Source organism: Oncorhynchus nerka, linkage group LG16 (assembly GCF_034236695.1).
Source record: "Oncorhynchus nerka isolate Pitt River linkage group LG16, Oner_Uvic_2.0, whole genome shotgun sequence".
Classification (NCBI taxonomy): domain Eukaryota; kingdom Metazoa; phylum Chordata; class Actinopteri; order Salmoniformes; family Salmonidae; genus Oncorhynchus; species Oncorhynchus nerka.
The window spans coordinates 16,794,776-16,809,715 of record NC_088411.1 but is presented as its reverse complement, the minus strand read 5'-3'; the positions used below and the strand labels follow the sequence as shown (position 1 = coordinate 16,809,715).

Genomic DNA, 14,940 nt, shown 5'->3' with positions numbered 1-14,940 from the left:
TGTTATTGACTTGGCCAAAGCTTTTGATATGGTAGACCATTTCATTCTGGTGGGTGGACTAAGGAGTATTGGTGTCTCTGATGGGTGTTTGGCCTGGTTTGCTAACATACTCTCATAGAGTGCAGTATGTAAAGCCAGAACATAAGATGTCTCATCCACTTCCTGTCAACCAAGGGAGTACCCCAAGGCTCGATCCTAGGCCCTACACTCTTCTCAATTTACATCAGCAACATAGCTCAGGCAGTAGGAAGCGCTCTCATCCATTCATATGCATATGGTACAGTCTTAAACTAAAAAAACACCCAAACTACATTAAAATAACCTGGAGTCCAATCAATGAGACAAGATCAGAAATGTTGGTTAGAGATGCCTAGCCCTATAAAAAAACACTCACAAAATGTAAGTTGACTATTCACAAGAAGCATTGCCTGATGTGAACCATGCCTCGAACAAAAGAGATCTCAGAAGACCTAAGATTAAGAATGGTTGACTTTCATAAAGCTGGAAAGGGTTACAAAAGTATCTCTCAAAGTTTTGATTTTCATCAGTCCACGGTAAGGCAAATTGTCTATAAATGGAGGAAGTTCAGCACTGTTGCTACTCTCCCTAGGAGTAGCCATAAGGAAAGATGACTGCAAGAGCACAGCGCAGAATGCTCAATGAGGTTAAGAAGAATCCTAGAGTGTCAGCTAAAGACTTGTAGAAATCTCTGGAACATGCTAACATCTCTGTTGATGAGTTTATGATATGTAAAACACTAAACAAGAATGGTGTTCATGGGAGTACACCACGGAAGAAGCCACTGCTGTCCAAAACATCTGAGGTTTGCAAAAGAGCACCTGGATGTTCCACAGCGCTACTGGCAAAATATTCTGTGGACAGATGAATCTACAGTTGAGTTGTTTGCAAGGAACACACAACACTATGTGTGGAGAAAAAAAGGTACAGCACACCAACATCAACAACTTATCCCAACTGTAATGTATGGATCATCATTGTTTGGGGATGCTTTGCTGCCTCTGGACCTGGACAGCTTTCTATCATCAATGGAAAAACGAATTCCCAAGTTTATCAAGACATTTTGCAGGAGAATGCAAAATGTCTGCCAATTGAAGCACAACAGAAGTTGAGTGATGCAACAGGACAACGACCCAAAACACAGAAGGAAATCAACAACAGAATGGCTTCAACAGAAGAAAATACGCCTTCTGGAGTGACCCAATCAGAGTCCTGACCTCATCCTAATTGAGATGCTGTGGCAGGACCTCAAGAGAGCGGTTCACATCAGATATTCCAAGAATATTGCTGAACTGAAACAGTTTTGTTAAGTGGAATGGTCCAAAATCCTTCTTGACAGTTGTGCAGGTCTGTTCTGCAACTACAGAAAACATTTGGTTGAGGTTATTGCTGCCATAGGAGGGTCAACCAGTTATTAAATCCAAGTGTTCACATACTTTGCACTGTGAATGTTTACACTGTGTTTTCAATAAAAACATGAAAACATATAAATGTTTGTGTGTTATGAGTTTAAACAGACTGTGTTTGTCTATTGTTGTGACTTAGATGAAGATCAGATCAAATTGAATTCCAAAGGGTTCTTGCCACTGTATTGCTGTCTCTACCTTTTTGCCCTTCATGCTGTTGTCTGTGCCTAACAATGTTTGTAAAAATGTTGTGCTGCTACCATGTTGTGTTGCTGCCATGTTGTGTTGCTAACGTGTTGTTGTTGCGTTGCTCCCATGCTGTGTTGTCATGTGTCGCTGTCAAGCTGTGTTGTTGTCTTAGGTCTCTCTTTATGTCGTGTTGTGGTGTTTCTCCTGTCATTTTTTATTTTTTATCCCAGCCCCTTTCCCCACAGGAGACCTTTTGCCTCTTGGTAGGCCGTCATTGTAAATAAGAATTTGTTCTTAATTGACTTGCCTAGTTGAATAGAATAAAAAAAGATAGAGGAAAGCTACAAGCAATAAATATCATGAAACTCCCGGGGATAATAAAAACAAACAATTATACACGGATTCATGTTTTTCTGTTGGGTATCTTTAATACATGCAATAGGACAGTGATCACTGATGACATTAGCAAAGACAACCCTCAATAAGTACTTGTAGGGGCTATTTTTCAAAGTGTTGTCAATCAGCGAGGAGTTTGCTGGGTTTCTTACATGAATGCATGTAGTTTTGGAGATTATTTGAGTCAGGTTAAAGTCAAGACAAATATTCTTCAAATCATCAGAGGCCGGGGTAAGCAGATCCAGGTTAAATTCTCCTGAAATAAGTCCTTCAGATGACAGAAAAGGTTTGAAATATTCAGAAATAGCATCAAATGCATCCATCAGTGCAGCAGACTGGCAGTAAATCCCCGCTACAAACAAAAGTGTATTTTGGCACAAGGCCACATCTACAGTGCCTTGAGAAAGTATTCAAACCCCTTGACTTTTTCCACATTCTGTTGTGTTACAACCTGAATTGAAATGGATTCAATTTAGATGTTTTTTTGTCACTGGCCTACACACAATCCCCCATAATATCAAAGTGGAATTGTGTTTTCTACATTTTTACAAATTAATCAAAAATGAAAAGCTGAACTGGGTTGCGTCAATAAGTATTCAACCTCTTTGAAGTTAAATACTTTTTTGTTTTTTTGAAGCCTAAATAAGTGTTGGATATAATAAGGAAGACCAGGAAGATTGTCCAATGTCTCGAAAAGAATGTAACCTAATGGTATATGGGTAGGAAAAAATGCAGACATTGAATATCTCTTTGAGCATGGTGAAGTTAATAATTACCATTTGGTGTATCAATACACCCAGTTACTACAAAGATACAGACATCCTTTCTAACTCAGTTGCCAGAGAAGAAGGAAACCACTCCGGGATTTCAACACAAGGCCAATGATGGTGACTTTAAAACAGTTACAGAGCTTAATGGGTGTGATAGGAGAAAACTGAGGATGGATCAACAACATTGTACTTAATCCACAATACTAACCTAATTGAGTAAAAGGAAGGAAACCTGTACAGAATACAAATATTCCAAAACATGCATCCTGTTTGCTACAAGGCACTCCTGAACACAAAGTGTTATGTTTGGGGCAAATCCAATATAACACATTACTGAGTGCCACTCTCCATATTTTCAAGCATAGTGTGTATATGTATGCTTGTAATCATTAAGGAATCAGAAGTTTTTCAGGATAAAAAAGAAACCTGGAGCTAAGCACAGGCAAACTCCTAGAGGAAAGCCTGGTTCAGTCACTGGGAGATTAATTTAACATCTACCCTGGAGTTGCTTATCAAGGAGACTGAATGATCCTGAGTGGCAGAGTTACAGTTTTGACTTAAATCTGCTTGAAAATATATTGCAATGATCGACAACCAATCTGACAGAGTTTAAACCATTTTCAAAATAATTTTGGGCAAATATTATACAATCTAGGTGTGCAAAGCTCTTAGAGACCAGAAAGACTCCCAGCTGGAATCGCTGCTAAAGAAGATTCCAATATGTATTGAATCAAGGGATTGAATACTTATGTAAATTGGATATTTCTATATTTCATTTTCAATAAGTGTGTAAACATTTCTAAAAACATGTTTTCACTTTGTCATTTAAGGATATTGTGTGTATATGGGTGAGTTTTTGTTATTTTTGATTAATTAATTTTGAATTCAGGCTGTAACACAACAAAATCTGGAATATGTGTGACGATGGTGCCAATATTAGAGTTATTGACCAGAACGGACTCAAACCAAGCTAGTCTAACTGCTCCAGCAGCAATTGATGGCGTCAGGAGGTGTGGTAGGCTGGTGGTATGGACAGGAGTTGTAGCTACTGGCTGGCTGCCAGCCGTTAGTCAATTCCCAGGAACAGAGCCGACTCCCAGAGCCGGTAGGTCTGCCTCCATTGGGGCAAAACTGTTTGATAGCCCAATCTGATCTTCCAGGATAGATGTAGACCAGCCAGACATCCACCCTCCAGGACCTCCTATGCCTGGCTAGTGATCGGCGCTCGACTCATCGGCACCCTGACTGTAGGAGGCACTCAAGACCGAGATGCAATTCTCCCGGGATGCAGCTTTGTCGGTGAAGTTTGATAGCAGGTCCTGCTTCTACCGCAGCTGAGCTAACAACAGGAGAATCTCTTCCTGAAGCTGCATGATGGTGATGCATATAGGGCAGATGAACCCCTGTCCATCGATCAGTTCCCCCCTTTTCTTTCCTCTTGCATGGGAATCATCTCGCACCTGTCACATTTGGGCCCAGCCATGTATAAACACCCAGGTAGGCTAGCACTGCTACTCTGCTAGCCAATAGGATCCAAGCTCGGGTCAGGTTCGAGCAGTCCCAGCCACAAGGGCTAACCGTGATGTGGATAAAAACTTGAATCGAAACGCTAAATCAAACAATACGAAGACATAGATTAGACTAAAAACAGACTAAAACAAACTATGCATTCACATGCCAAACCAATCAAAAAACACCAGCCTTCCCTCCAACCAGACGTGATGTAGTCTACATTACAGTAAAGCACAAGGAGTTCCCATGGGAATGAATATGTTTGGAGAGATGTGCGATAACATCAGGGGAATTGCCCAAACTATGCATGGACCTCCTATGTCATAGTCTGTTTACTAGACCTATCTCACAGGCTGACCTCGCCGTAGTTACACACAACAACACACCTCTTTCACCCCATCAGACATACATTACATCACTATAAATGGGTTCACTGTTTTTCATTTCTATAAATGAGCAGACATGTGGAGATAATGCCCCAATAAGACCAAGACCAGAACCTCTTCTCCTACCTCACAGGCTGTTGTTGTGCATGGTGCGCTGTGACGGCGTGTGTGTGAGCACGAAACTCTCCGTGCACTGCTGGCTGCTAGACGACAGCGACCTCCTGGGCGAGCGCTGGAACCGGTTCCTCCGGTTGAAGTAGCTGCCCGAGGTGCATGTACGTTGGCGCTTCCGCAGGTACTCCTTGTAGTTCTTGGTGAGCAGCGTGTAGAGGAAAGGGTTGATGCAGCTGTTGGAGTAGGTGAGGCAGGTGGTCAGATAGTTGATGTTGCGCTTGGCCTTGGTGGAGAGGTCGATGGAGGGGTGGAACTGACCCAGGAGCTGCCAGATCCAGAAGGGCAGGAAACAGGCCCAGAACAGCAGGACGATGGTAAAGATCAGGTAGAGGACCTGGAGAATAGAAAAATACAAGATGGAGTTAGAACTAGCTCAGATAGAGGAGCTGTTGGACAGGGATTTACAAGATTACAGCAATCAATCACATTCACTTGTTTTACCAAAGGATATTCCTTTGACATATCTAAATGATGGATAGGCAGAGAGATAGTTAGTTTGATTGACTGACCTTCTGGTTTGGTAGTTTCTTGGTTTGTTTGAAGGTTTCTGTCTGAGAGATCCAGTAGGTGCGAGCCAGACCGATGTATAGAAAGCCGATGATCATCCCCGGAGCCACGATGCTGGTACAGAACAGGAAAGTGATGTACACCTTATAGGACAGCGGAGAGATGGTCGGCTGGCACATGGCCTTGCTACCTACCATCATCATCTGAATCCTGAGGATCATGGGTAAAGTAAGAACCAGGGAAGCCACCCATACAAGCACCGCAATGGCTTTGCGGTAGCTCTTGGACCGTTTGACTGTGTCCAGCGGTTTCAGCACGGCAAAGTACCTCTCCGTGCTCATGATGGTCAGCGTAAAAATGCTGGCATGCATCGTCAGGAAATCCATACTGATCAGAATTCTGCACCCAGCATCGCCAAAATACCAACCTTTCAGGAAGTACGTGCAGACAACGAACGGGATGGTCAACAGATAGAGCAAATCCGCCAAGGCTAGGTTGATGATGTAAATATACATGGACGCTGCGGAACGCATGGAGTGACACATGACCACGAGGGTGTAGATGTTTCCGGAAACGCCGACCAGACACATGAGGGAGAGTATACAGCCTATGGTGAAGGTGGCGGCTGTGTTTTCGGGAGAGGAAGGGGCAGAGTCAAAAGGCGGGTCAGTGGCGTTGGGGATCCGCTCCACCAGGACCAGCAGGGGTTTCATGGATACAGTGGTCATCGCTATGGAGGGGGAGCGGGGCATGGGAGAGCAGAGAGAGATAAGCAAGGGAGTGTTATCAATCATTATTATTCAATTATATTTCTGCAGCAACAACAGATGTTCCATGTATATTATGGTGATTTTAGGTTATGGGAAGAAAGGAATAGGAAATACAGTGCCTTCAGAAAGTATTCATAACCCTTGGTTTATTCAACATTTTGTTGTTTTACAGCCTAAATTCAAAATGGATTAAATAAATAATAATCTCACCCATCAACACACAATACGCCATAATAAAAAGGGAAAACATGTTTTTAGAAATGTTTGCACATTTATTGAACATGAAATAAATAAATATTTAATTTACGTAAGTATTCACATTTATTCACAATACATGTTAGAATCACCTTTTTGGCAGCAATTACAGATGTGAATATTTCTGGGTAAGTCTCTAAGAGCTTTGCACACCTGGATCGTACAATATCTGCACATTATTTATGTTTTATTCTTCAACCTCGGCCAAATTGGTTGTTGTTCAACTTTAACCAGGCCATTCAGAAACATTCAATGTTTTCTTGGTAAGCAACTCCAGTGTATAGCATGGGCTATACACTGGAGTTGTACCCCTTCTACTGATTCTACTGCCACTATACCCCTTCTACTGCCGGTACGGGGCATGGAACCCCGCAGATCCTTCACGACTGGAATACCGACATAATCTGCCCGAGAATTCCAGCAGGCTCCTCAGGCGCGACGTCCTCTGAAGGCCCATTCTGCTAATCGTGACCTGCTAGCTTTCTAGAGCATATTGGACTGTTAGCTGATCCATCAACCAATTTCTTGGACCACTATACCCATTTTGCCAATTGGACTTGGACCTCTCTGCTACTTGGAACCCTACTAGTTCCACGACTGGTCTATCGATGTCACCTCACGAGGAGACAAGAACAGACTTTCCCCCATCGCGACGTCCCTCTAAGGCCCTTCTGCTAACTTGCTAGGCCCGGCCTGCTAACTGCTAGCTTGCTAGCCCCGGCCTGCTGTCTGAATCGCCATGTCCCCAGCCAACCCAACCACTCACTGGACCCATAAGATTCACTTGGCTGCGCATGCCTCTCCCTAATATCAATATGCCTTGTCCGTTACTGTCCTGGTTAGTGATTACTGTCTTATTTCACTGGCTCAAAATGCCTTAACCAACCATGTTGTTCCACCTCCCACATATGCGATAACATCACCTGGTTTAAACGTCTCTAGAGACTATATCTCTCTCATAATTACTCAATGCCTAGGTTTACCTCCAATGTACTCTCTTCCTACCATACCTTTGTCTGTACAGTATGTCCTTGAATCTATGCTATCGTGCCCAGAAACCTGCTCCTTTTACTCTTTGTTCCGAACGTGTTAGACGGCCAGTTCTTAAAGCCTTTAGCCATACCCTTATCCTACTTCTCCTCTGTTCCTCTGGTGATGTAGAGGTTAATCCAGGACCTGCAGTGCCTAGCTTCACTCCTACTCCCCAGGTGCTCTCATTTGTTGACTTCTGTAATCGTAAAAGCCATGATTTCATGCATGTTAACATTAGAAGCTTACTCCCTAAGTTTGCTTTATTCACTGCTTTAGCACATTCTGCCAACCCGGATGTCTTAGCCGTGTCTGAATCCTGGTTTAGGAAAACCACCAAAAACCCTGAAATATCCATCCCTAACTATAAGATTTTCCGCCAAGATAGAACTGCCAAAGGGGGCGGCGTGGCAATCTACTGCAGATATAGCCTGCAGAGTTCTGTCTTACTATAAAGGTCTGTACCAAAACAATTTGACCTTCTACTTCTAAAAATTCACCTTTCCAGAAACAAGTCTCTCACCGTTGCCGCTTGCTATAGACTAACCTCTGCCCCCAGCTGTGCTCTGGACACCATGTGTGAATTGATTGCTCCCCATCTATCTTCTGAGCTCGTGCTGCTAGGTGACCTAAACTGGGACATGCTTAACACCCCGGCCATCCTACATTCTAAGCTTGATGCCCTCAATCCCACACAAATGATCAATGAACCTACCAGGTACAACCCCAAATCCGTAAACATGGGCACCCTCATAGATATCATCCTAACTAACTCTTCAAATACACCTCTGCTGTTTTCAACCAAGATCTCAGCGATCACTGCCTCATTGCCTGCTTCCGTAATGGGTCTGCGGTCAAACGACCACCCCTCATCACTATAAAAACGCTCCCTAAAACACTTCAGCAAACAGGCCTTTCTAATCCACCTGGCCGGGGTATCCTGGAATGACATTGACCTCATCCCATCAGTAGAGAATGCCTGGTTATTCTGTGCATTCCTCACCATCTTAAATAAGCATGCCCCATTCAAAAAAATAGAACGAGGAATAGATATAGGCCTTGGTTCACTCTAGAGCTGTCTGCCCTTGACCAGCACAAAAACATCCTGTGGCGTTCTGCATTAGCATCGAATAGCCCCCGGGATTTGCAACTTTTCAGGGAAGTTAGGAAACAATATACACAGGCAGTTAGGAAAGTTAAGGCTAGATTTTCAAACAGAAATTTGCATCCTGTAGTACAAACTCAAAAAGGTTCTGGGACACTGTAAAGTCCATGGAGAATAAGAGCACCTCCTCCCAGCTGCCCACTGCACTCAGGCTAGGAAACACTGTCACTACCGATAAATCCACAAAAATTTAAAATTTCAATAAGCATTTTTCTACGGCTGTCCATCCTCTCCACCTGGCTACCCCTACCCCGGTCAACAGCTCTGCGCTCCGCATAGCCACTCGCCCAAACCTCCCCCACCCAAATCCAGATAGCTGATGTTTTGAAAGAACAGCAAAATCTGGACCCCTACAAATCATCAGGGCTAGACAATCTGGACCCTCTCTTTCTAAAATTATCTGCCGAAATTGTTGCAACCCCTATTACTAGCCTGTTCAACCTCTCTTTTGTGTCGTCTGAGATTCCCATAGATTGGAAAGCTGCCGCGGTCATCCACCTCTTCAAAGGGGGAAACACTCTCAAAACTGCTACAGATCTATATCTATTCTACCCTGCCTTTCTAAGGTCTTTGAAAGCCAAGTTAACAAACAGATTACCAACCATTTCGAATCTCACTGTACCTTCTCCGCTATGGAATCTGGTTTCAGAGCTGGTCATGGGTGCACATTAGCCACGCTCAAGGTCCTAAACGATATCATAACTGTCATCGATAAGAGACATTACTGTGCAGCCGTATTCATCGACCTGGCTAAAGCTTTCGACTCTGTCAATCACAACATTCTTATTGGCAGACTCAACAGCCTTGGTTTCTCAAGTGATTGCCTCGCTTGGTTGACAAATAGAAATCTCCGATAGAGTTCAGTATGTCAAATCGGAGGGCGTGTTGTCCAGACCTCTGGAAGTCTCTAAGGGGGTGCCACAGGGTTCAATTCTCTGGCCGACTCTCTTCTCTATATACATCAATGATGTCGCTCTCGCTGCTGGTGATTCTCTGATCCACCTCTACGCAGATGACACCATTCTGTATACCTCTGGCCCTTCTTTGGACACTGTGTTAACTAACCTCCAACTGCTCTTAAATGCAAGTAAAACTAAATGCATGCTCTTCAACCGTTCGCTGCCCGCACCTGCCCACCTGTCCAGCAGATGGTTTTGACTTAGAATATGTGGACAGCTACAAATACCTAGGTGTCTGGTTAGACAGTAAACCAGACTCACATCCAACATCTCCAATCCAAAATTAAATCTAGAATTGTCTTCCTATTTCACAACAAAGCATCCTTCACTCATGCTGCCAAACATACCCTCGTAAAACTGACCATCCTACCGATCCTCGACTTCGGTGATGTCATTTACAAAATAGCATCCAACACTCAACAAATTGGATGCAGTCTATCACAGTGCCATCCGTTTTGTCACCAAAGCCCCATACACTACCCACCACTGCGACCTGTATGCTCTCATTGGCTGACCCTCGCTTCATACTTGTCACCAAACCCACTGGCTCCTGGTCATCTATAAGTCTCTGCTAGGTAAAGCCTCGCCTCATCTCAGCTCACTGGTCACCATAGCAGCACTCACTCCACTAGGTATATCTCACTGGTCACCCCCAAAGCCAATTCTTCCTTTGGCCACCTCTCCTTCCAGTTCTCTGCAATTTAAAAAAAAATATTTTACCTTTATTTAATTAGGCAAGTCAGTTAAGAACAAATTCTTGTCAGTTCGGGGGTTTGAACTTGCAACCTTACAGTTACTAGTCCAATGCTCTAACCACTAGGCTACCCTGCCACCCCAATGACTGGAATGAACTGCAAAAATCTCTGAAGCTGGAGAGTCTTACCTGCCTCACTAGCTTTAAGCACCAGCTGTCAGAGCAGCTCACAGATCACTGCACCTGTACATAGCTCATTTGTAAATAGCCTATCCAATCTACCTCATCCCCATACTGTATTTATTTATTTATCTTGCTCCTTTGCACCCCAGTATCTCTACTTGCACATTCATCTTCTGCACACCCTACCATTCCAGTGTTTAATTACTATATTGTAATTACTTCGCCACCATGGCCTATTTATTGCCTTACCCCTCTTACCCTACCTAATTTGCAAATGCTGTTTATAGATTGTTCTACTGTATTATTGATGGTATGTTTGTTTACTCCATTTGTAACTCTGTGTTGGTGTATGTGTCGAACTGCTTTCCTTTATCTTGGCCAGGTCCCAGTTGCAAATGAGAACTTGTTCTCAACTTGCCTACCTGATTAAATAAATGTGAAATAAATAAATAAATAAAAATATATTTGGCCTTGTGTTTTAGGTTGTTGTCCCGTTGTAAGGTGAATTAGTCTGAATACGGTTTTCCTCTAGGATTTTGCCTGTTCTTAGCTTTATTTAATTTCCTTTTATCCTACAATACTCAATAGTTCTTGCCGATGACAAGCATACAAATAATATGATGCAGCTACCACCATGCTTGAAAATATGAAGAGTGGTACTCAGTGATGTGTTGTGTTGGATTTTCCCTACACATAACACTTCGTATTCAAGACAAAGTACATTTCTTTGCCACATGTTTTGCAATTTTACTTTAGTGCCTTAATTCAAACAGGATGCATGTTTTGGAATATATTTTATTCTGTACAGGCTTCCTTCAGTTCACTCTGTCATGTAGGTTAGTGTTTTGGAGGAACTACAATGTTGTTGGAGTAACTACAATGGTTTTGATCCATCCTCAGTTTTCTCCCATCGCAGCCATTAAACTCTGTAACTGTTTTAAAGTCCCCATTGGCCTCATGGTGAAATCCCTGAGCGGTTTCCTTCCTGTCTGGCAACTGAATTAAGAAGGATGCCTGTATCTTTGTAGTGGCTGGATGTATTGTTACACCATCCAAAGTGTAATGCTCTGCTAATATGTATTTTTACCTACAGTATCTACTAATAGTTGCCCTTCTTTGCGAGGCGTTGGAAAACCTACCTGGTCTTTGTGGTTGACGCGACTGAGGGACCTTACAGATAATTGTATGTGTGGGGTACAGAGATGAGGTAGTCATTCAAAATCATGTTAAACACTATTTCCATGCAACCTAAGTGCATTTTTACCCCTGAACGTATTTAGGCTTGCCAGAAAGGGGTTGAATACTTATTGCCTCAAGACATATCAGCTTTTCATTTTAATTAATTTGTAAAAACATAGAAAAACACCATTTCTACAATGACATCATGGGGTATTGTGTGTAGGCCAGTGACACGATCTCAATTTAATCCATTTAAAATTGAGGCTGTAACACAACAAAATGTGGAAAAAGAGGTGTGTGAATCATTTCTGAAGGCACTGTAAATAAATAGATATTTTCTTCAACGATCACTCCACCAAGATCACCATTGGTTCCATGGATGCAGTGGCCATCGCTGGAAAGAGGAGTGGAAGACAGGGAACAAAACAGAGAGCTTGAGAAGAGAGGAAGAGATAAAGATAAAGATTAGAGCGAGAGAGAATGACAGAGATAGAAAGGGTGAGAGAGAGAGAGAGAGAGAGAGAGAGCGAGAGAACAGTCGGAGTAGTAGTGGTGAAAGTGTTGCTAGATGCAACCAATTTGATTAACAGTGAAGTCTCATCTTGAATTAGACCTTCTGCTGGTCTCGCTAATCAAGATCTGGAAATGTGAGTATAATTAGATACTTCTGTGTATAACAGGGATGAACCGGACAGCAAATCCCTAGGAAAGAGAAACAAAGTAAAACTTTTTCAAAAGAAGCGTATCTTAGGGAGCATGAAACTTCTTTCTACGGACTTAAGGTCAAATCCACTGAAATTCTATTCAGGAATTGGGAAATGCAATCATGTTCCAATAAATATGGTATGGTGGGTCGATATACTTAACTGCATTGACTGACTGGAATACAAATGTCTGTGACCTTAGCTGCCCTTTGGCAGTACTGTGGTTCAATACTGAGTGCACTTTTAGAAAAAAGGGTTCCAAAAGGGTTCTTCGGCTTTCCACATTGGAAAATCCTTTTTGGTTCGAGGTAGAACCCTCTGTGGAAAGGGTTGTTATTCGAACCCAAAAGGGTTCTACCTGGAACCAGACGAAGAACCCTTTTATGTTTTTTTTTCTACGAGTTTAGGATCAGGATAATAGCATATAGGAATCTAATAAGACATGCGTAGTTAGGGGGAGATCATCATAGATCATATTGGTCTGGTTATAAATTGCTTATAAATATAACTGTTATGTTTTGTGAACAATTATATTAACTTACAGTATAAAACCCGTCGGCCTTGATGTCTATATGTCTACAAATCAATATAATAAATGGTTTATACGTGGTAAATAATATTAATAACATGTCATACGTGAACAAACCCTACACAATTATAAAAAATAAAAAATACATGTTCCTGCTTTTTTTTCTAATCTGCAGTCTCTCTTCAGACTCAGAAATTCAGATGGAAGAGTTTGGTTTTAGATCCATGCTCTTATAGCCCTTTAAATCCACTATCAATGTCAGGATCCTCAGGGAAAGGTTGTTGTTCCCCTAGGATCCTAAATCCAGCTGTTCAAACAGAGGTAATTTACATATCATCTGATAACTTCTGATAGTCAAATCAGGCCACATACTCCATCTCTGATGACCTCCCCAGAGGACGACGCAAACATTTCCACAAAATGTATTCTAATTAGCTAGGAGATCAAATATTAATTGACTATAAAAACAAAACAGCAGACTGTTTTCCAGACTGGATGTAATTATAATTGTACTTTACCTCAGTCAGATTCTCTCTCTCTCTCTTTGTCTCTCTCTGTGTCTCTCGCTCTCTCAAAACTCTGACATAAATCAATACAAATGTAATCCGCTCTAAGTCTCCCTGTGCGACACCAGCCAGACACATCACTAGCAGACGTGATGTTAAAGGACAGACTTAATGTCTGGGAGTTACACTCTGATGCCTATTTAATTAACTACTCTTTATCTGCTCTGACAGAGCCCGGCAGCCTGTTGGAGTGCCAGGTGTGTGCGTGCGTGTGTGCCTTACCTTGATTGTAAGCCGCAAACAGACTGGCAGCCTGAACAGAAAAATGTAGCATCTAGCTCCGTTTGCCCGTTGAACCATCACTTAGCTCACTCTGGTTCCCCAAATTTCACACATACTGCAGGTATGTCTAGAGCCATTAAAGTCCACACAGAATCTTCAGGAAATGTGGTGATTCTTTGCATTTGAATTGAGATAAATAAAAAAATCCTGTATCTTGAGTTTGGGTTTAAAAAAATCCTGTGCTATAATACCACTGTCTTTAGTTTACCATAGTAAAAAGTCTGTCAATCAAAAGTCTGTCAATCAAAAGGTGAACGAGAAAGGTGTCTTTTGAGCTGGAGTAAAACTTATCCTACGCTCTCTGTTTCTCAGTGCCTCTTGAGAGTACCTTCCACAGGTCTGGTTGACAGCTTTAAAATGCCACCGGAGAAATTGAATTTAGAGGAAGAGAAAAAAAAACATCAATGAAATGATGAGGAGAAAAATGAACGTTTCCTTACGGGGAGCAGAGAGTGACGGAGGTGAGAATCACAACAAGCCACAGCTGGTTACGGTGAATCTCCTTCACTGAGACACGGTGTGCCTGAGAGACTGAGAGAAAGAGGGGAGAGAGGAGGGAGGGAGAGAGAAGAGGGAGGGAGAAAGAGACTCATAGAGAAGCACTCTCGCGAGAAGTGGGAGGGGAGACGACTGAAAGAGGGACAGAATGGGGAGAGAGAGAGAAATGGATTGAGAGAGATGGAGGGGGGAGAAAGATAAAGGAATTGGCATGGATTATACGGAAATATGCAGGAAATATGTCCTGCTCACTCTCCTCTACCCTTTAACCTGCTATTTTTGTGCAACAGTAGTGTGTGTGTGTTAAGCTGGGAAAACATCTTTCAGACTCCCTATCTCTCAGCACAGGGGCGCCGCAGGGTTGTGTGCTCTCCCCCTTCCTCTCCACCAATGACTGCAACTTTGCTGATGACAACACCCTGGTCGGTATCAACTCAGACGGTGACGAGTCCAAGTAACATGGAGAGATTGACTGCCTGGTGGCCTGGTGCAGTAGCAACAACCTGGAACTCAACACAGTCAAAACTGTGCAGTTGGTGGTTGACTTCAGAAAATGTCCCCCACCGTCTCTCCCCCTCGATATTGATGCTTCAGGCGTCAGCAAGGCCAAGTCATTCAAATACCTGGGAACCATCAGCTCCCACAACCACAAATGGGAGGACAACATCACAGGGGTGACAAAGAGGGCTCGATGTAGGACGTACTATCTGCGCTAGCTGATGAAACTCAATCTCTCTCTGACAATTCTGATTCGGTTCTATACGGCCAT

At 42.8% G+C, this 14,940-nt stretch overlaps 1 protein-coding gene across 5 annotated transcripts in view; it reads right to left on the bottom strand.

The window, feature by feature from the left end:
• Positions 1-14,219, bottom strand: part of LOC115144110 (urotensin-2 receptor) — an 83,821-nt gene extending 69,602 nt beyond the window's left edge. The window contains exons 1-5 of one of the 5 annotated variants that reach the window (XM_029684848.2): positions 13,614-14,219; positions 5,361-6,088; positions 5,110-5,185; positions 4,804-5,024; positions 2,028-4,388 (exon numbers count right to left, since the gene is read on the bottom strand). In XM_029684848.2, coding sequence (XP_029540708.1) covers positions 4,353-4,388; positions 4,804-5,024; positions 5,110-5,185; positions 5,361-6,088; positions 13,614-13,665 — 1,113 coding nt within the window. In that variant the 5' untranslated portion in view covers positions 13,666-14,219 and the 3' untranslated portion in view covers positions 2,028-4,352. Of the gene's footprint in view, positions 1-2,027; positions 5,186-5,360; positions 8,845-13,613 lie in introns of those variants that run through there. The other 4 variants (XM_029684847.2, XM_029684846.2, XM_029684845.2 and 1 more) reach the window with 4 other exon arrangements.
• Between the last annotated feature and the right edge of the window lie 721 nt (positions 14,220-14,940).